Raw genomic sequence first — 22278 nt, 5'->3', positions numbered from 1 at the left:
AGTTTGAAATGTCCTAGGGCATACCAATTCTAAATAACCTGGATTCAGGATTTTTTTAAAAATCCATTAAAAATATACTTCAGTGACAATTTTTCCAACAAAATCTACTGCTAACAGATTAACTTCAAGGTTGTTCTATAAATTGCTGCTAATAGACAGGCAGCTATATAATCTATAATGCTGGTAATGCTAGCAACTCATAGTAATGATGCAATGCTTTGCTTTCTACTTCATTGTGCCCTTTGTGAGTTAAACATAAAGGCTGGAAGGTTTAACATTTATTTTATTATTTACTTGTTACACAAAGAAATCCTAGCCTTGATTGCAAAGGACATCTCCCAAAGCAAAATGAAGCTCACTTACATATTTCCCTGTAGGAAAATGAAGCTCTGTATCCCATATTCTAATTACTTTCATTCAAGTGGTTTAACATAATGTAAAACACCTCCATAAACCTCTTTTCATAGTAAACAATCATTTCCTTTCTGGGGCAATAACTAAGGTAAGTAATCAGTATTTAAAGGAGTTTTATTTTACTGATTTCCAAAGATTTTAATGATCATGAGATTTACACTGAAAAGTAATTTAAAGGGTGTAATTTCAAGAGATGCATTACATGTCTATACATTCTGCATTTATTCTTTGAACTAAGTTATGTTTCCTTAACCATGGTTTGCTAAATATGGCAAAAGCTTATTATCAGTGTTTGCTTGGCCAATTCTTCATTTTTTTTCTTTTTAGCTGTTACTGTTTCATAGTTCTGTAAAGGCTTGTTACACGACATAAAACCAGACCAGGAATAAGCCAAGAAATTATAACTAAACCATATGTTTCATAATATATCTCAACATTAAGCCCCAATTATACTCTATAAACCATAAACAATTTTGATTCTAAACAATAGGGTTTTTTTCTTAAATAAGCCATGGTTTAGTCATTAGCCCAACTGACAATCAAACTACCCTGTAGCTAACCATAATATAAAAACCTAGCAATTATTAAACTTAATATAATATAATAACAGAGTTGGAAGAGACCTTGGAGGTCTTCTAGTCCAACTTAATCTCATTCACATGTGTTTTCAATAATTAAGTAATTAAGTAAAATTCCATTCTCTTAGTGTTACAGCTTCCACTATGACAAAATCCCAATGATTTTAATAAAAGTGGGTTTTATTAAATATTAGGGATGGAAAAAAAATTCATTATGCATTTGAATGGCTTTTGTTTTCTCACATGTTCTTTTCAGATCATCAAAACACATTTTCAGTAATGGATGAAATCATGCAGCTCACAGTCAAATGTCTATAATTTTTAGGCATTTGGAATTTATATAATGAACTCTGCCAACTCTATAAGTGTTTAGTTTGAAATAACTAGTTACATGAATTCCTTAGTGATACATCTCCATGCCTAAACCAGCAGCTGAACATTATACAATATATTCCACGCCTTTACAGAAATTCACTTATTTATATCAATGCCGTGTTATGCAACACTGCATATGAGTTCATGGATTGATTTGCATCACTTTTCACACCTTCAAATCTTTTTCTGTTGCTTCTTATAAAAATTTCAGATAAAATTCATTCATCTCCTTCCAATGTTTTTTTTAGATCCACTGAAACATAATATTATGTGAGGAATAGAATGAATGACCACTTACTTGTCCAGCTCTTTGCAGAGATCAAAACATCAATGTAAGAATTACGGTATGATTGAGCAATTTCAATCATTTTTACATTGAAAACATAAACCTTGGGGGAACAAAGTCACTTATTTTCCTTTCATTTGTTTCTTTCAGTGTATATTGGTGCAGTTTCTCATACTAAAAATAACTTGAAATAGCTATGAAAATAATGCAGAATAAATGAATAACAAATTTAAGAAACCAATTTAAATTTCTCCTCATTCAGTGCTTGCTATTTTGATTGAAAAAGAAGGGTCAGTTATATAGTAAAGCTTAAGGTTTTTTTAAGCATTCCATTCCCTGATTTACTTCTTTAAAATAGGTCTTCTGCCTGTAATGATTTGCACTAGTGTGTCTTGAGTTTTTAATTCAGGGAAAATCAGGCAAGAAATATTAAAAAATAATCTGAAAGTTGTGTGTGGAGAATTGCGTTTTCTCATAAAGCTCAGCTGAGATGTTCTGTTCTTTTTCTCTCCTATAGGCTATATTTATCAATCTCAAATATGCATGAATTGACTCCAGAGGATACTCTGTGGTATGCATATGCTGTATATATTCACAGGTTGCATATGCTGGACTATTCATGTTAATGACTCACCCTATTGTAAACATTACATTTCTATTTTCCTCCTTAATAATTAGCTTCTAAGGCAGTGGTTCTCAACCTTTGGAGGTCGAACGACCGTTTCACAGGGGTTTATTTATTAATTTATTAATTAGATTTCTATGCTGCCCTTCTCGAAGCGACTCAGATAGTTGTTCTGATAAAGGTTGCCTAAGACCATGGGAAAAGACAAATTTCCCATGATGTAAGGAACTAAAGCTTCTATTTTGGCACTTTGGAACATATTTTTACAATCCAACCAATCAGGCGTTTACATTGGGGGTGTTCCTCTGACCTTCTTGCCAATCAGCTTAAAGCTCTATTGGGAGAATTAGTGCTAGACTTATGGTTGGGAGTCATCACAACATGAAGAACTGTATTAAGGGGTCACGGCATTAGAAAGGTTGAGAACCGCTGTTCTAAGACAAAGAATCATCATCTGTCTTCATAATTAAAACACTGTTCAAGGGTTAAAGTTTGTGCAAACTATGTAAACGTTTAACTGTAAATACAAGATCTAATCTATCATCATTAGCCAGTTGTACTAAAGATGGAAATTGCAATATGAAGTTTCATGCCGCAGCCTCTTACTCTTCCGCTAGTTCTTTATGTCTTCCCATTTCCCATTTTCTTATGGCAGAAGGATTCATAAGATGCATATACAGGTGGTCCTCAACATACGATCACAATTTATGTTGCTAAGCAAGACACTTTTTTCAAGTGAGTTTTGCCCCATGTTACAACTATTCTTGCCAAATTTGTTAAGTGAATCACTGCAGTTGTTAAATTAGTAACATGGCCATTAAATGAGTCTGATATCTTCATTGACTTTGCTTGCCAGAAGGTCATGAAAAGGTGATCACATAACCCTGGGACACTGCAACTATCATAAATGTGAGCCAGTTGTTAAGCATCCAAATATAAATCATGTGACCATGGGGATGCTGCAATGGTCATAAAGTGTGAAAAAATGGTCATAAGTCACTTTTTTCGGTGCCGTTGTAACTTTGAACAGTCACTAAACGAACTTTTGTAAATCAAGGATTACCTGTATCTATGAGATAATGTATATTCCTTTATCTTACCGGTCTCAAACTTGTTGATGTCACATGACCTATCACAAATTTTTTTGCCTTCCCAGAACTGGGTAGGCGTGCTGGGTGTGACTCATCTAGCCCACGGACTGCCAATTTAACACCCCTGTTTTATAATAATTTAATAATAATTTATTAGATTTGTATGCTGCCCCTCTCCGAAGACTAATGGGCATTGTATGTCAATAATGAAGCGCACTTGGATGCAACAATGGGTAAAATAGCTTTTTTTCCATGAAAAGGCTATTATTTCTTTTACCATGTATGGAATTTTATTCTTGACTTTGCATCATATGCATGTGCTTTTAATTTTCAAACTCTGTCTTTTTCCAAGGACAGGCTGTCTGAAGTATCCAGAACAGTGCTACAAGTCATTTATATCTTCATTATATCCTGAGCTGCTTGGGAAATTCTGTGAGTTTTTTCTATTTGGTAGTGAGCTACTTAGAATTTCAGAAATTGGAAATAAATTTCTAAATTATTATTTTTGCTTTCTCCTGGTCTTCCTGAACATGGATTCAGAAAATTGAAAATGTCTGCAGGTTAGAATAACGCAAGCAACGCTGTCTTAAAACAATAAACTAAGCTTCTTTAAATAAAACTTTTAAAAGTGTAACTTGCGTTCCCTGCTACAGAGAAGGCGGTCCTCAGGGACCGCCTTCTGCGGCACGAATCCCAGCAACCAGTTAGGTCCCACAGAGTGGGTCTTCTCCGGGTCCCGTCAACTAAACAATGCCACTTGGCGGGACCCAGGGGAAGAGCCTTCTCTGTGGTGGCCCCGGCCCTTTGGAACCAAGTCCCCCCAGAGATTAGAATTGCCCCCACCCTCCTTGCCTTTCGTAAGCTACTTAAAACCCACCTCTGCCACCAGGCATGGGGGAATTAAGATTCCTTTTCCCCCTAGGCCTTTATAATTTTATGCATGGTATGTTTGTATGTATGTTTGGTTTTTTATATTAAGGGGTTTTTAATTCGCTTTTAGTATTGAATTATTATTGTACACCGTTTTATGATTGCTGATAGCCGCCCCGAGTCTTCAGAGAAGGGCGGCATATAAATCCAATAAATAAATAAATAAATAAATAATTTTTTAAAATGGGAAAATCAAGTCACCTCAGACAAATTGATGACCATATCACTCCCTTGAGTAAATGGTACATCAGAACAAAATCTTTCATTTGTATTGGCCAAAGTGGACTTTCTGGTGAGCAGGAATATCTTCATTAGGAAATGAAAACATCTCTATACATGTTACCATATCCTCTTATGTAGGATAAATATGGAACTAAGACAGCTTCTGTTTGAATTATGTATTCAGACAGAATTATCTTTATTTGATTATTTGAATGACTCCAGTGACTTAATCATTCTTATATCTCTTAACACACAAGACTCTCCAGGGGTGCAGGTCCCCGGCTCAATTCTAGGATTGTTTGAGTTGAAAAGCAAACTACAGTACATCCAACAAAGGATTTTATTTCTCTCCCTGAATTGTTGAAAATGAACTATGTTGCCTGTTTCCTCCAAAATAAGATAAGATAATAAGATAATAAGCCGAGTCGGGCTTTTGAGTGCATGGCAGTAAGGCCAAGCGCTTATTCCAGAGTTCAAAAAATATAAGACAGGGTCTTATTTTCAGAGAAACACGGTATCACTACCTTTATAGTCTAAGGACAGAGTCAATATATAGCAGTGAGTGAAATGTTAACTAAGTAACGCTTAGATCATTCTTGACCCTTTTTGTTAAAGAAGCTGGATGTCAGGAAGAACAACTGAAACAATCTGATAGAACAGAATACAAAATGCACAAGTGGGAGAATTATTAAGGGGATATTTAGAACATTAGATAAAGCAAAGCAAAAAACAACTTATAAAAAATAGCCTTTAGAATCTGGATTAGAATCCAGAGGTGGAGTAAAATATATGTGGAAGCAAAAAACTGGATTACGGTTACTGTAAAAAATAAAAATGAATTACCATTACCCGATATTGAGCAAGGTAAATAGAATTGTTTTACAGCCAGCAAGCTGAAGTATGAGTTAATTGGATATGGCGCCAAGAAAACCATGACAAGATTTCCCATATTGTTGCTAAGAAGAGCCATATGGTGTGGATTAAGAGAGTGTTCATTCTGTCTCCAGTATTATTTTTCCAGTCTGAACTTCATACATCTTTATTCCAAAATAATACTTGTCCTATATAGATTTCTGGTATAGATGACAGAGATAATATATTAGCACAGGTATGTTTTCCCTTCCCTACCAAAATCTAAGGTTAGCCCTTGCTATTGATTTTAACATCTAAAAAAGAAGACCTACCGTGGACTTTTTATGTCACATTAAGAAGTGACCATTAACACACCGAGGGATTGAATGTTAGGCTACGGATTAACCTGAATTAGAAGAATCTGACTCTATTTTCTTCCTCATTTTCTTCTTCTCATTGAAATCTCATGTTGTGTTTTCTGTTCATGCCAGTTATGCAAAGTCCATATTTTATCCTGATTGATATAGTTTTTACGAGTGGTTTGGTTTCAATTTGAATGCATTTACCAGGGATGTTGCAGCGCTATGGATACTGATTATGTTTTTACTTTGGTGTGAACTGCTATGGTTTCAATTAGATTGCAGCAGTAATGCAAATTGGAATAAATAAATGAACAAATAAATTATTTTTGCCAACAATGGGGAGAGATTTCCCAATGGGATTGCAGCCAGCGGAGGTAATTAACTTGCAACCATTGGAGGAAAATGGCAATAAATGTACTTTCTGAATTCCTGACCAGCTTGTAAGGAAACCAAGACCAATATGAAAAATGACACAAGATCTACCCAGCTTGCTAGGATTTTTTAATCATTTGTTCATATATGCTAATGAGCGCAATACTTTACCATCCTTGCTGCTGTAAATTGTTACAAGTATTCTGCAATATCATTTTATTGGCAGATCACCTATTCTACATATAAACATCTCAGCTTGGGCCTCTGGTACTTCCAGTTAAAAGCATGAAGAATAACAATGTTAGCAGCCCTTGGCCAAATGTTATTTATTAGATTTACCTTTCATGCAAAAGCTCAAGGCAGCATACATAAGTGCTCCCTCCTCCCATGTTGTCCCCACAACTTGCCTGTGAGATATATTGAACTGAGAGTGTGTGAATGGCCCAAATTCACCCAATAAGCATCTGTGGATGAGATAGATCACACTCTTGGTCTCCTAGCTGAATAATTTAATCACTATACCACACTGGCCCTAAAAATTATCAGAAAACTGCTGTCAGCCAGAACTGACAGTAAGGAACTGGTGGCAAGGTTCTTGAAGATTGATGGTAGCCCCTTGATATACTAGTTGTTAGTATTTCTGTTGTATCATACAACATTATGATTGAAGGAGACTTGTCTAAACATCTCAGATTTCACGAAGAAACTTCTTCTATCACAGCAAGTGGTCAAAAAGAAAAGAAAAAAACAAACTGAACTTCCATTAAGTAGTCCGAATACAGCTACATCAGAGAGTAGCCCATTTTGTGAGCCAATAAAAATAGCTCATAAAAGAGTCATAAGCTTTGACAATAGCTAGAATTTTGTCAGCCTTTACATTTACCTGACCTCTGCTGTTGTATTTAATTTACGATATTTACAATATTGTCTGCGTGACTCTGCCCTCTTTAAGGAAGAGGTGGAAAACAGCAAATACTTACCAAGCTGTGTTTATCCTTTATTGGACCAAAATTACTCATCAGTGTACTTTTTGTATTGATTTTGAGGATATCACCAGTGGATGTGCCAACATAGAAGTAGCTGTCATCATCTGCCATCTGGGGAAGGTGAGGAAATGGATTAAAAATCATGCTTCACACTGTTTGTTGGGGTGAGTTAACAGCTTTGATATTTTATAATGTAAATTCTCTGCCTTATTTATACCTGAGTTACATATAAAAAGACCGGGATACCTATTTTTTAACAATTTGAAGTTATGTGTCTATTTCCTTGCTTTATATTTGTCTGCTATCTGCCTCACTTTCCACAAATCTTTTATTGATGGTTTTTGAAAATTTACTAAGCATTGTTTAAAGAAAAAGCAATAATCCGTTTAAAATAAATGTGTTCTGGATACCATTACAGACACAAAAAAATAAGTAAAATCTCACAACATTGCTGAAGCTACTGTCTTGGGCATTGTTGCTTGCAATTTCAAATCCCAGGATTTCAGACAAGAAAGGCAAGCCCTTATAAAATTTGAAAGACCACAAGATGATGGCCTTAAATGTTTTACTAAATAAAATAAAATTGATGTTGGGGTCCCATAAGACTGGTACCAAGTTCCCCATAGCATCTCACTGCCAACTTAGTATTCAAAAGTATTAAGTGACAACATAAGGATACACATAAAGAAAAAAAGCTGGGAACTATTGATTTAACATAAGTTCAGCAATAAAAGCGATAGCAACACCATATAAAACACAATAAAATTAAATTAAAGATTTTGGACACACAGAAATATCATTGCTTTCACAAAGACAACAAAGTAGGGGATTATTATAAAAGACTTGCACACAGCCTTTCTGTAACTTCAAAAAATAGCAAGACCCAGTGATAGTGTCTCATTATAATTATGATCTTAACATACAGGTAGAACAAAAAGGGAAAGGCATTAGTGGCTTGGATCGATCATTTCATAGTAAGGCTGGGAATCCAACTAGAAATAAAATAAAATAAAATATAAAATAAAAATATAAAAATGTATGGAGCTCAGGTTCTTTATGGTCACTGAAGCAAGAGAGAATTAGGACCAGGGTTAGACAAAATGAAATATTTTACAACAGTGAGGCAAAAATGAAAACAACATTTCGCCTTGCATTACATATAGGATTCTGATTTGGAACAGTCTTCACGGTATGATTTTTTCTCTGGTTAAATATTCGGCAATAAAAAGTTTCATGTGGTTGGACGTATGCTGTATCTTCAGGTTTGGGTCTTATTTACACCATTTATTATTTTGTTCCTGGGGTACCGAGCAGTTGATGAGCTCGGGGGTAGTGCGGCAACACGTGGCATTGGGAAAGATCGGGGGTTTCCCTCGGTTCTGCCTGACTTGGTGTGGTGCCTTGGAAAACGGCTGAGGAATTCCCTGGTTACCTCGTCTCTGGTGCCCATTTCCTCGTTACGGGAAGAAGGACTGCACTCTTAGGGTGAGTAACAGTTCTTTTATTAACAACGGATAACGGTTACAGAACTCCAATCAAAGACAACATGGCTGTGCCCGGCAGCTATATATATGCCGGGCTGCCAACCAATCACAACATAGCATTTTCCCGCCCAAGGACTATGGGGCGGGTACAATGCCTAACTGTCCTCTGGACACAACACATAGAATTAAATTTGACTCCTAGAATACACCAAGCCTCTTGACTCTGCAGTTATATCTTCCAGAATAGTCATTTCAAAATATATTTGTAAATAAAATAATCATTTCAAAACAGAATCATGTTGGCTCAATGGTTAGTATGCAGTAATGGGTTCCTACGGCTATGATCAGGTACGCAGAACCGGAAAAACATTTTTGGTTAGGTACACAGAACCGGTAGAAATTTTTTGAATTGTTTATCTTTTTTTTCCTTCTGGGCTCTGGGTATGTTTTTCCTATCGCAGTAAATGAGACTGAATGTGTATAATTTTAGAAAAGCTGTGTGTGCCTGTGTGTGTACACACTACTTTATATAGTAGATAATGTATATTTTTGTGTGCCTGTGTGTATTAGACCAAGTCTACGGAGAGGGGCGGCATACAAATCTAATAAATAATAATAATAATAATAATAATAATAATAATAACAACAACAACAACAACAACAATAATAATATTAATGATAATAATGATAATAATGATAATAATAATAATAATAATAATAATTATTATTATTATTATTATTATTATTATTTATATACCGTATTTTTCGCTCCATAAGACGCAGTTTTTTTCCTCCCAAAGTAGGATGAAAAATCAGCCACGTCTTATGGAGCGAAGATGCAGGCAGGGAGGGGGGGGGAGGCGCTGGAGCAGAGGGGGGGCGGCGATATACTCATCTGGAGACCGCCGCCTCTGTCGCCACCTCTCCTCTTCCCAACCCCGAAGAGAGCCGCGCCTTTCAGCCTCCGGAAGTGCTGGGCCGGGGGACGCCTCCACCCCGCAGGTTTAGGAGGCGGAGCGGCACCGGAGGAGCGTTGGCGGTTCCGAGCCTTTGGGAAGGCTACGGGAATCGCTTCAGGAGGCGGGGAGGTCTCGAAGACCCAAAACCCAGCCACTCGCTCGCAGCCGGCCGCCGCCTGTGCAAAGTTTGGCTGCGAACTCGGCTGGCTAGCTGCTGCCTGGCCCCCTCCCTCCCGGAGGAGGGTCTCCCTTCTCACCACCAGCGGCGCTCCCCCAGCCAGCCAGCCAAGCCCCGCGCCCGCCGGAGCCGGCTCTTCGCTCTCCCCCCGCCGCCCGCCGCGTTTGCAGGAGGTGGGGAGGGTCGGGCGGCCCGCCAAGGCCAGGAGGGATGCCGCTGTCCCCCCTTCCCTCTCTCCGCACGCCGCTGCGCCTCCTGCTGAGCCCCCTCGGCCCCGCGCGGCGCCTGTCAGAGGAAGCTGCTATGTCCCGGCCAGGATACGGGGGCGAGGTCGTCGGGGTTTGAGGGGCCCTAAACCGCCCACAGCAGAAAAACAGAAAAAATAAGGGAGAAAGAAAGAGAGAGAAAGGAAGAGGAGAGATAGAAAGGGGGAGAGAGAAAGAGGGAGAGATAGAGAAGGAGAGAGAGAAAGAGAGAGATACAAAGAGAGTGAGTGAGAGAAGAAGAGATAAGAGAGAGAAAGAAAGAGGGACAGAGAAAGAAAGAGAGGGACAGAGAGAAAGAAAGAGAGGGACAGAGAGAAAGAAAGAAAGAGGGACAGAGAGAAAGAAAGAGAGGGACAGAGAGAAAGAAAGAGAGGGACAGAGAGAAAGAAAGAGAGGGACAGAGAGAAAGAAAGAGAGGGACAGAGAGAAAGAAAGAGAGGGACAGAGAGAAAGAAAGAGGGACAGAGAGAAAGAAAGAGAAGAACAGAGAGAAAGAAAGAGAGGGTCAGAGAAAGGGAGAGGAGAGATAGAAAGGGGGAGAGAGAAAGAGGGAGAGATAGAGAAGGAGAGAGAGAAAGAGAGAGATACAAAGAGAGTGAGTGAGAGAAGGAGAGATAAGAGAGAGAAAGAAAGAGGGACAGAGAGAAAGAAAGAGAAGAACAGAGAGAAAGAAATAGAGGGACAGAGAAAGGGAGAGGAGAGATAGAAAGGGGGAGAGAAAGAGGGAGAGATAGAGAAGGAGAGAGAGAAAGAGAGAGATGCAAAGAGAGTGAGTGAGAGAAGGAGAGATAAGAGAGAGAAAGAAAGAGGGACAGAGAGAAAGAAAGGGACAGAGAGAAAGAAAGAGAGGGACAGAGAGAAAGAAAGAGAGGGACAGAGAGAAAGAAAGAGAGGGACAGAGAGAAAGAAAGAGGGACAGAGAGAAAGAAAGAGAGGGACAGAGAGAAAGAAAGAGAGGGACAGAGAGAAAGAAAGAGAGGGACAGAGAGAAAGAAAGAGGGACAGAGAGAAAGAAAGGGACAGAGAGAAAGAAAGAGAGGGACAGAGAAAGGGAGAGAGAGAAAGAGAAAGAAAGGTAGAGAGAAAGAGGGAGAGATAGAAAGAAAGAAAGAGAGAGGGGGGCTTGTTTGTATATTTTCCCAATTCCCCTAGGGCAGTGTTATTGTAATAAATATTTTAGCCTACTTTTTGGCTCAAAATATTTTTTTTCTATTTTCCTCCTCTAAAAACTAGGTGCGTCTTATCAGCAGGTGCGTCTTATAGAGCGAAAAATACGGTATGTACACATATGGCATATATACATAGAATTAAATAGTATATTTTAGATGTTTAATAAATAGATAGGGAAATTGTATCTCTTTGAGATGAGGAGAGGCCAGGCACCCTAACCTTAACCCAAATCCTTGACATGAGTGGTATCAAGTTGGCCACCTTTAAGCCAGTCACCTGACCTTTAAGCCACCTCCGGTTATATGATCGTCAAGCCACTCCCACCTGGTCACATGGCTGGCAAGCCACACCCACAAAATAAACTACACCCACAGTGGGGTAGTAAAATCTTTTGCAGCCCTTCACTGTTAGTATGCAGTATTGTAGGCTGACTCTGCCCACAGCCAGAAATTCAATTAATGCTGGCTAAAGGTTGACTCAACTGTCCATTCTTATGAGGTCAATAAAATGAGGATCCAGATTGTTAAGAGCAATATACTGATTCTGTAAACCCCTTAGAGAGGGCAGTAAAGCACAGTAAAGTAATATATAAGTCTAAGTGCTATAGCTATTGCTGAGTCTGTTACTTTGGTTGGTTCTTATTGGTGCAAAAGTTAGTTATGGGACCTCCCTCCAAAGATTTGAATTGTGTCTAAGAAGGAGGTGGCAGCATATGGCTTTGGACACATTTCATCCTACTGAATTAGATGTTTAAACTCAAATGCACTTTCTCCAAACTAAGTAGATCTTCTATAAATTCTTTTTTTTCTTATCTGACTCAATTTTTACACATACTGTAAATCACAGATCAGTAGATATCTTACCATGGCACAAGCAACTACTCTCTTCAGCTGCCCTGTTTGACACTCAATTGGTCGGATTTTTCTGTTGGGTAAATCCAGTTCCCATACTCGAATAGTTCCACTGAAGCCAAAGCATGTATTTCATTATTAATTTGAAACAGATTTATATTAGATAAACATTTTGCTGCAGAACTAAAAGATGCATTTACTGTTTCTCTTCTGGACTATCAGAAAAGTAGCTAACAAATTGGTATGCCGAGAGATTGTGTTGGGAACCTAAATATTTTCTTATTCTATTTTGGGGAGTGAAATAGCTTCATTAAGTGGTCAATTAAAGCAGTTTGGAAAAGAGTGAAATATCTCCTGACTACAACACTGGTTGCTCACAATTGGGCCAGCAACTCAGTTGTTAAGCAAACAGGATGCTAAGTGGAAATCATGATTATGCTTATAATCTTATTTCAGCTTTCCTTCATTTTACAGAATTCTGAAGGCTATGGAATGTTCTTGTAGATGACCAGAAATTCTGGGTTTTGGGTAAAAGCGCTGTAAACCATGGTCATTAATTGTGGCCCAGTTCCTAGCATCCAAAATGTGGTCATCTGACCCTGGGGGAAGGCCATCCATAGGAAATTCGGAATCAGGTTACATTACATCTCTTGGAAGGTGTTCATCATAACTTTGAAGAGTTGCTAAGCAACCAGTCATAAATCAAGAGCTACCTGTAAGTACCTTGGGGACAATGCAATGAGTCATTGCTCACAGTCGCTCATGCCCTCATCACTTCAAGGTTCGATTACTGCAACGCTCTCTACATGGGGCTACCTTTGAAAAGTGTTCAGAAACTTCAGATCGTGCAGAACGCAGCCGCGAGAGCCATCGTGGGGCTTCCAAGATTCACCCACGTTTCTTCAACACTCCGCGGCTTGAATTGGCTGCCGATCAGTTTCCAGTCACAATTCAAAGTGTTGGTCATGACCTTTAAAGTCCTACATGGCATGGGACTAGATTACCTCTGGAACCGCCTTCTACCACACGAATCCCAGCGACCGATAAGGTCCCACAGAGTTTGCCTTCTCCGGGTCCCGTCGACTAAACAATGTCGTTTGGCAGTCCCCAGGGGAAGAGCCTTCTCTGTGGCAGCCCTGGCCCTCTGGAACCAACTCCCCCTGGAGATTAGAACTGCCCCCACCCTCCCTGTCTTTCGTAAACTACTCAAGACTCATTTATGCCGCCAGGCATGGGGGAGTTAAGATATTCCTTCCCCCTAGGCCATTACAAGTTATGCATGGTATGTTTGTGTGTATGTTTGGTTTTATTATAAGGGTTTTTAGTTGTTTTATTAATTGGATTTCTACATATTGTTTTTATCATTGTTGTTAGCCACCCCGAGTCTGCGGAGAGGGGCGGCATACAAATCCAATAAATAAATTAATTAATTAATCTTTTTTTAAAGAAATGAATTCAATAGCCTTTCCTCAAAAAAAAAAGTCATACTTTCCCGCACTGATGAACATCTCATCCTTGCAGTTGGAATATACCAGTGTGGTTGGGTTCCCAGCACTACGAGCAGAAGCAGGACTGCCACAGATGGCTTCTTTCTTTTGGACACTCCACACCACAAGGCTGTCAGAAGAGCAAGATATTTATTTATTTTCAGCAAATAGTTATTTTGAAATTTGATATGATTGTGCTTTGAGGAGCGTTTTCTCCCAAAACAAACACAGTTGTAGCAGTATTGGGTTTAGTTACTATGAAAACATTAAGGAGGTCTAGAAGCGCTCTGTGGGGTTTCATTTCAACCCATTTTCCAGTCCCGCTTTTATGAATGTTTATGAAGTTTTCCAAACCAAATGAATTGTCTCGCCTACCAGAGGAGAGGCGAGAAAACTGACTGGGGGGAAAAAAGAAGGGAGTAGAAATTATTGTACCTCTTTGATTGCTTGTTCATTTTCATGCCAGTCTAATGACTTATTCATACAACACAGTAAGCCTTAATTGCTTAGTTAAGAGTTTGCTGAAAGGTGAACATCTCACCTTTCTAGCTAAACTGCAGAAATAAAACAGTATTTATAGTGGGTTTCAAGAATTAATTAGTATCTTATCATACATACCACATGAATCTTGGATATACAATAAATTCCCAATTTATGTGAGATGGTCAATGAGACTTCCTCAAGAAACAGAGATGGTCCAGAAGAATTCTGGGACGTGGAAATGTAGCAAGAAATCCACGTTCCAGGATTCTTTTGATCGCCATATCTCATGCATTTAATTTTTCAAGTAGTTGAGACAGGAGGGAGGGGGAAACTAAGTCTCTCTCATCCAATATAGATTGATTGCCAATATAATTAAATTCTTTGCAGAAAAGATACCAATCCCAATTTCACACTGTTTCCACTGTTTTCCTTTTTCTGAGGCCACATCCAACATTTGGTTGAACTGATTCGTTGATAGGAATGTGGTTGATTTAAATTAACTGACATTTGTACACTGAAATACAATGCAGCATTTCCCCCAAGTTAAATCTTGTTCTTATAAAATTATTGAATGGGAATAAATCTCATCTGCACTGTTCCCTGGCATGTCATGCAGTAACACAATCTTTTGTTCATAGAATTTATAACCCGGTTCAAAAATTAAATGTGCCAGGCAAAAAATGGAGAATATTGACAACTTATTTATGTTTTTGAATAAGCACACTGCAAAAAAAAAAGGACTTTCCATTATTAAATTGAAGCCAATACAGGACATACATTTTCATTATCTTACTTCATTATATCCAAACCAAAATAATACAATATGCTATTTATTTGCTTTTTGTTTCAAATGACAAATATCTTATATACAGAAATACTGTTCTCGGTAACAAGCATGGTGTACAAAATAAATGCATCTACCAAGTCCATATAACTTATAACCCAACAAGCCAAAACATGGTTTCAGCAATCTTCTCATTTTCACAGTTCAGGTTATAGAACATCTAGTATAGCTCAAAATATTGCTGGTAAGTTGCATTCAGCTAAGTAAACTTGCCTGCACAAGAATGGTATTCTCATTTCCTCTTTCTCTCAGAAATGCACAAAATTTATTCATAAATTGCAAACTTAATGGGAAAAGGGGCAAAGGGGTTTCCAGAAAGAAGAGGAAAAGCATCAGAAGGCAGGATGAAAAGCAACTAACTAGGAAACTAATCAAGGAGAGAAGCAACCTGGAACTGGGGAGAAACTTCCTATCAGTAGGAAGGAACAATTAACTAGTGGAATGGCTTGCCTTCAGAATGGGTGCCCGTTACTGGAGGTTTTTAAGAAGAGACTGGACAGTCATTTGTCCAGAATAGTATAGAGTCTTCTAACTGAGCAAGGGTTGGACTAGAAGACCTCCAAGGTCCATTCCAACTCTGTTAATTCTATATCTTCTAATTTGTAATACACTGTACAGAGAAAATATATTATGCTTCTCAAAGGTTGTAAAGACTAGGCAAAAATCATTAAAAGATGCATTATGCTGTTTCTAAAGGATGGATTCAACTGGCTGCATCATTCTACAGTTACAAATCAACCATCTTGTTGATTTGCTTTGTCACTTCAACTGATCAGATTTAGTAGTGGTTCTTTGATCATTATAGGTAGTTCTTACTTTACCAACCACAATTAGAATGGGCAATTATCACTAAGTGTTGTGGTCACTAAGTGAAATATCACAGGACTATGCCATGACTTATTGTGTCACTTCCATATCCATTGTTAAGAGACTTACCATAGTTGTTAAGCAAGACATTATGTGACCATGACTGGCAATTTCACTTCCACATTTTCCATTAATTTTTCTACTGTAAAGTTTGCAAATAGTGATTACATGACCAAGAGACACCGTGATGGCCCTAAATACAAGAATTGGTTGCAAAGCTGTTTTTTTAAACTGTCATAACTTCAAATGGTTGCTAAGCCAAGCAGTCAGTAAGCAAGGACTACCTGTAATCCTATTATTTTGCATATTTCCTTGGAATACTTAGGGAGAGACAGAAAGATGCAAATAATCCTGACAACGGAAATGTCTGCTACTGTGTATGCAAATAAGAAACCTACAAATGGCACAATACCATATGCCATTTTCCTTCAATGGCCATATATTGGGAATGGATACAACCTTTTTTAGTTTTACTTTGAGCATGATGCCCTGCCCTCACTACAGAATTGCTGTTTCAAGTGCAAAGTTAGCTATATTGGCCTTTTGAAGTTTTTTTCCCCAGAACATTTTGGAAATTAAGCATAAAATAAAATGTCTTACACAGCTCACACAGCTCTGCTACATTGATCTTCAGAAAAGACATGATTTGGCAAAGATGTTAATATTATCCCCAACAAAATTTGAGAGGTGAAACTCCACAGCAAGGGAATCATGAAGGAGAGGGAGAAACATAACTAGATCTTTTCTTTGATTCAAGACAGGACAGTGATCATCTCTGTATCTGACTTTGGGCTTTTAAAGAAAAAAATAGGAAAAGTGAAGGCAAAATACTTTTAAAGGAGTCTTACCTCCCATCATCTTGGCCTCCCAGTGAAATCAGGTAAAGATCATTTGGAGAAAATGCCAGATGTTCAATTTTACCCTTGTGAAGTGACAGCCGAGACAACATTTCCTTTTTGCTGTAGTCCCATAAAATGATATCAGCCTGGGGTAAAAATATAAATATGCATTCTAACAGCATTACTTGGGAGGGGGGGGAGCCCAAGTTTGTTACAGAAAAGCTATTTGGATCCCAAATTCTAGGTTTAAAGGCCATAAAGCTGTTTTTCTTCCCATATATTATTTTGGGCAGTCTTTTGAACGGTTGCGGTTTTATTGAGACAGAAAAGCTCAAATGGAAGTATAACTTAGCCAAGCGTATCCCATTTCTGAGACAAATAGCAGCATCAAAAATAATGTATTAATACAAGGCAATCGAAGGGCCTGCTGTGATCTACCCAGACCATTAAATACTGCAGTACTAGCTATTCTTCTATCCAGATGGGTACACAAAAAATGGCAAAGCATTATTGGCTACTAAATCAAAACCTCTTAAATGATTTGCTCGAAGTCATACCAACCTTATGCTAGGAAGCAATTCAGAAATTAGTATTGAACTAAACCTGCCTTTCCACCTAACAGATCCATAAAAGACATTGTTCAGAAGGCAGTCACTGCTCCTTTTCTAAACTGGAGGTGGGAGAGCAAGTGGTAAAATTCAATTTCCCAGGAAAGGTGTTCCAGAATTTGGTTAGCTATACTGCACCCAAAAAGGGCCACTCTTGTAGGTTTCAGAAACCTGGAGTAATTTTAAAGAAAATCTTTGTTGCTGAATGTATTGTTGTATAGATTTACATAAAAGAGATGCTGTTCCTAAGTCAATCAGAGCCAGATTGCTTCAGGTTTTAAGAGGTAAAAGCAATACTTCGAACTGTGTTATTGAACTGTGTCCAGAAAGTAATTGGTGAGGACTACAGATATAATATCATTCTGGTGCTGTTTACAAATCAACAACTGGCTGCCACATTTTGCATCAATTGGATCTTTTAGATACCCTTCAGGAATAACCATAAAATTCAATATACATTATAATAATCTATTATAAGTAGTCCTCAACTTACAACTGGAATCAGCAAGGTGATTGTAAAGTGAGTTACAACCAATTTTATCTCCCCCCACCTCAGTTGTTAAGAGAATTGCCACAATTGTTAAATGAACCATATGGCTGTTAAGTGAATCCAGTGTCCCTCATTAATATTGCCTGTTGGAAGCTGTCTGGGAAGGTCACAAATGGTGATCAGAAAACCCCCAGATGCTGCAACTATCATAAATATATTCCAGTTAGAAAGGACTAAAATTTTTGATCACGTAACCATGGGGATGCCGCAAAAGTCATAAGTGGGAGGACCGGTTGTAAATCACATTTTTCAGTGCTGCTGCAACTTTGAACAGTCACTAAATGAATAATTGCAAGATGAGGACTACCTTTAGAAATTACCTACACAAGGCATAGATTAATTGTAGGTGAATCTGACCAACCTTGAAATAATCACAGTTGTCACATTAACTGTCAGTTGAAAAAAATGCTTCTTCCCACTGTTATCACTGTCTAGAAACAGCTGAAAATATGGGAACACCCCAAATTTCAGACCTACTTGAAAATATGGAACACCCCAAATTTTAGACCTACTTGTCATAAGAGTAAAATTCCAGTTAAAATATGCTGAATTCCCTTGTAAAGCAGCCATTGGTTCTTTTCAACTGTTATGCTTTCTCTACACTATTTGAAACTAATAATCTAATTTATTTGGAGACAATTAAACTGTCTCATTTAAAATCCAATGCTGGCCTGACGCTATTAGCCTATACAGTGGGGGGAAACGTATTTGGTCAGACACCAATTGTGCAAGTTCTCCCACTTAAAAAGATGAGAGAGGCCTGTAATTGACATCATAGGTAGACCTCAACCATGAGAGACAACATGAGAAAACACATCCAGAAAATCACACTGTCTGATTTTTAATGAATTTATTTCCAAATTATTTTATTTATTTATTTGATTTGTATGCCGCCCCTCTCCGTAGACTCAGGGCGGCTAACAACAATAATAAATTGTTCCAAATTATGGTGGAAAATAAGTATTTGGTCACCTACAAACAACAACAACAACAACAACAACAACAATAATAATAATAATTTATTAGATTTGTATGTCTGACTAAATACTTTCCCCTCCACTGTATATAGATAATACAGCAGGATTTATCAGAAATATTCTGTAGTTGGTTCTTGTTCAGTGCTCATTTAAACATACAAATGCCCTGAATGAGTGGTAGTTACAAGTGGTCCTTATAATAATGTTGGTCATAGCATCACAATTGCCATTGGCAATTTTCTTTGCAGGTTTCCCACAAGCAGTCAATGGGAAACTTGGCAGGAAGATGCAAATATTGGCAACATAATATCCTTGCTTAACAACCAGCAGTGATTCACTTAACGATGACAATTAAAAGTGATAGAATTTTCATTGCCAATCAGCATGGTCTCATGATTATGCTTTATAATCATATGGTTTAGCTACAGACATGCCAGCTGCAATTACCATCACTAAGTGAGAACTACCTGTTGTTGTTAATAGTGCGAGACTTAAACCTATAAACATAACTTGAAGTCTAAACAGTTAATCAGAGTTGAAAGATCAGGCTTTAAAACATAGGTGTCAAACACTCGACATCATGTGGCTGTCACGTGATTTATCACAAATTTCTTCCCCTTCTATTAAACTGTGGTGGGGGGGGGGCAGCTTGTGGGCACCTGGCCCACAGGCTGCGAGTTTGACATCCCTGCTTAAAGGATCATATTCTTCCCCATTTAAACAGTAGCATCCTTTAGGAATCAAATACATTTTTAAAGAAAGCTTGTATGCACCTTAAAGCCCATGAATGTGATCTGACCAGAAGCCACATAACTTCCACTTGGAGAAACTGTGACACAAGAGACATTGTTGGTGTGACCATGTAAAAAATCTTGACCTGGAGTGTTTATGCTTTGGATAATTACTGTGCAACCCAGTGGATAGATAAGATGCTCTCGATCTGGATGGCAGATGAGGCCAAAGGGAACATGTCCTGAAAACAAAATAAATATAATTATTATTATGTTACAAGAGGAAGAACTGCCAACACCTACCATTTATTTATTTATTTGCTTGTTTGTTTGTTTATTTTATTTACTTACTGACTGACTGACTGACTGACTGACTGGCTGACTGACTGACTGACTCACTCACTCACTCATTCATTCAATTTCTATGCTACCCAACTCCCTAGGAACTCTAGGCGGCTCACAACAGGAATACCATATATACGGGGCATGCATAGGCGCACCAGCTTGCCTACTGTCCCTGTCCCTTTTATTTGTACCCATTTATGTATTTAAATAATGTTATATTTACATATATTATCAAATAAGTACATGACATAAATAAATATACTATACATGACATAAATAAATATAATATACAGTGTTCCCTCAATTTTCGCGGGTTCGAACTTCGCGAATAGCCTATACCACGGTTTTTCAAAAAATATTAATTAAAAAATACTTTGCGGTTTTTTCCCTATACCACGGTTTTTTCCACCCGATGACGTCATATGTCCATCACTAAACTAATAATTTTTGCAAATAAATAACAAAAAAAATAATTATTGTTAATAAATAATTATGTTTATAAATATCAGGATCATTAAGTGTCTTATTCAATGGTGAGTATCAGTAATAATGGTGAGTAAATGGTTGTTAGGGGAATGGGAAATGGTAATTTAGGGGTATAAAGTGTTAAGGGATGGCTTGTGATACTGTCCATAGCCAAAAATGGTGTATTTACTTCCGCATCTCTACTTCACGGAAATTCGACTTTCGAGGGTGGTCTCGGAACGCATCCCCCGCGGAAATCGAGGGAACACTGCACTATTAAAAATCTTGGGTCTGTAATTTTTAAATGGGTAAAAGCATGGATCAGAAGGCAAAACAATTCTAACCAAGGTACCTCAAGTAGGCTAATTTACAGAATGTATCCCAAATCCAGGACCCATGATTCCCATAAAACATTTTATGATGTAAATATTATTGTAAAGCATTTTTATGTCGTAATATAAAATGACTAAAAAAATATCTCTTGGCCAGCTTCTGATGTTTGACCATATTATACAGTTGATGGTCTACTTTCAAGGGAGAGACTAAATATCTCTCTAAATTTAAAAAATATTTCCAGAGAACGCGGCATATTAGTGCTCCATTATTGTTGAAGGCATTGAGAATCTGATAACAAAATGTTTTTGAAATTATGATCCAACAGATCACACATTATCTTGTTATATAGAGGGGTGACATACAAATCCAATAAATAAATAAAATAAATAAATATGCTACAGTTGAGCATTTATGAGGTGAAATTTTTGGGAACTTAAAGTGGTTTCACACTCACAGAAGCACCAAGAGATTTATTCATGCAATTCATCAAGTTACTTTACTTTACTTCCCTCCATTTTATTTTATCAGTGCACCTCTATTACTTGCTAATATTTTCTGTTTTCTGATACTCTGATTCTAACCCATTCTGCTATGTTTTATACATTAATTACATATACATCGGGACCGCCTTCTGCCGCACGAATCCCAGCGACCGATTAGGTGCCACAGAGTAGGCCTTCTCCAGGTCCTGTCGACAAAACAATGTCGTCTGGCAGGACCCAGGGGAAGAGCCTTCTCTGTGGTAACCCCAGCCCTCTAGAATCAACTCTCCCCGGAGATTAGGACTGTGCCCACCCTCCTTGCCTTTTGCAAGCTCCTGAAAACCTGTTGTCAGGCTTGGGGAAACTGATATACCCCTAACTGTTTTATTTTATGTATGGTTTGTCTGGATTGTATGACTGCTTTTTATAATGGGTTTTTATAACTGTTTTTAATATTAGATTTGTATTTGTATTATTTGTTGTGAGCTGCTCCGAGTCCTCGGAGAGGGGTGGCATACAAGTCTAATAAATTACAGTGATCCCTCGATTAGCGCGGGGGTTACATTCCAAGACCTCCCGCGCTAATCGATTTTCCGTGTTATAGTGGTGCGGAAGTAAAAACACCATCTGCGCATGCGCGCCCTTTTTTTTTCCATGGCCGCACATGCGCAGATGGTGGAGTTTGCGTGTGGGCAGCGGGGAAGACCCAGGGAAGGTTCCTTTGGCCGCCCAACAGCTGATCTGCTCCGCAGCGCGGAAGCAGCGAGGAGCCGAAGATGGAGTTTCCCCGTTGCCCAGGCAAAGGGGAAACCCCATCTTCGGCTCCTCACTGCTGCCGCGCTGCGGAGCAGATCAGCTGTTGGGCGGCCAAAGGAACCTTCCTTGGGTCTTCCTGCTGCCCAGGCAAAGGGGAAACCCCAAGAGAGCCAAAAGAGCACCGGGCCGGTTGGTTCCCAACCAAAAGAGTTTACCCCGATTGTCCTTGGTGGGGGAAAACAGCGCGTCGCCAGGCTCCCCATCTTCAAGAGAGGCGCGACGGCTAGCCAGGATCCACGCAGGGGAGAAAAGGCGCGCGCTCCCAGCCTCTGCGCCCCGCTTGGAGAGCAGCGGCGAGCAGAGCACAGAAGACGACGAGGCTTTCGAGGGCTCCAAGGCGGGCGGCGGCGCGTCCTTCGAGCACGCCGGCGGCGACCCCAAGCTGAAGGCGGCCACCACACACACACACGCCGCCGCCGCCATCCACCCCGCCGGGTTCCCCGCTTG

General features: G+C 38.8%; 1 protein-coding gene across 3 annotated transcripts in view; it reads right to left on the bottom strand.

The window, feature by feature from the left end:
* CFAP52 (cilia and flagella associated protein 52) overlaps nucleotides 1-22278 on the bottom strand; it is a 35884-nt gene that overhangs the window by 11662 nt on the left and 1944 nt on the right. For 2 of the 3 annotated variants that reach the window (XM_070739700.1, XM_070739702.1), the window contains exons 2-6: nucleotides 19430-19629; nucleotides 16531-16667; nucleotides 13490-13618; nucleotides 12014-12113; nucleotides 7088-7204 (exon numbers count right to left, since the gene is read on the bottom strand). In XM_070739700.1, the coding sequence (XP_070595801.1) occupies nucleotides 7088-7204; nucleotides 12014-12113; nucleotides 13490-13618; nucleotides 16531-16667; nucleotides 19430-19629 (683 nt within the window). Of the gene's footprint in view, nucleotides 1-7087; nucleotides 7205-12013; nucleotides 12114-13489; nucleotides 13619-16530; nucleotides 16668-19429; nucleotides 19630-22278 lie in introns of those variants that run through there. The other variant, XM_070739703.1, reaches the window with a different exon arrangement.

Source organism: Erythrolamprus reginae, chromosome 2 (genome assembly GCF_031021105.1).
Source record: "Erythrolamprus reginae isolate rEryReg1 chromosome 2, rEryReg1.hap1, whole genome shotgun sequence".
NCBI lineage: Eukaryota > Metazoa > Chordata > Lepidosauria > Squamata > Dipsadidae > Erythrolamprus > Erythrolamprus reginae.
The sequence above is the reverse complement of the archived record's forward strand: the minus strand, read 5'-3'. Positions and strand labels throughout refer to the sequence as shown.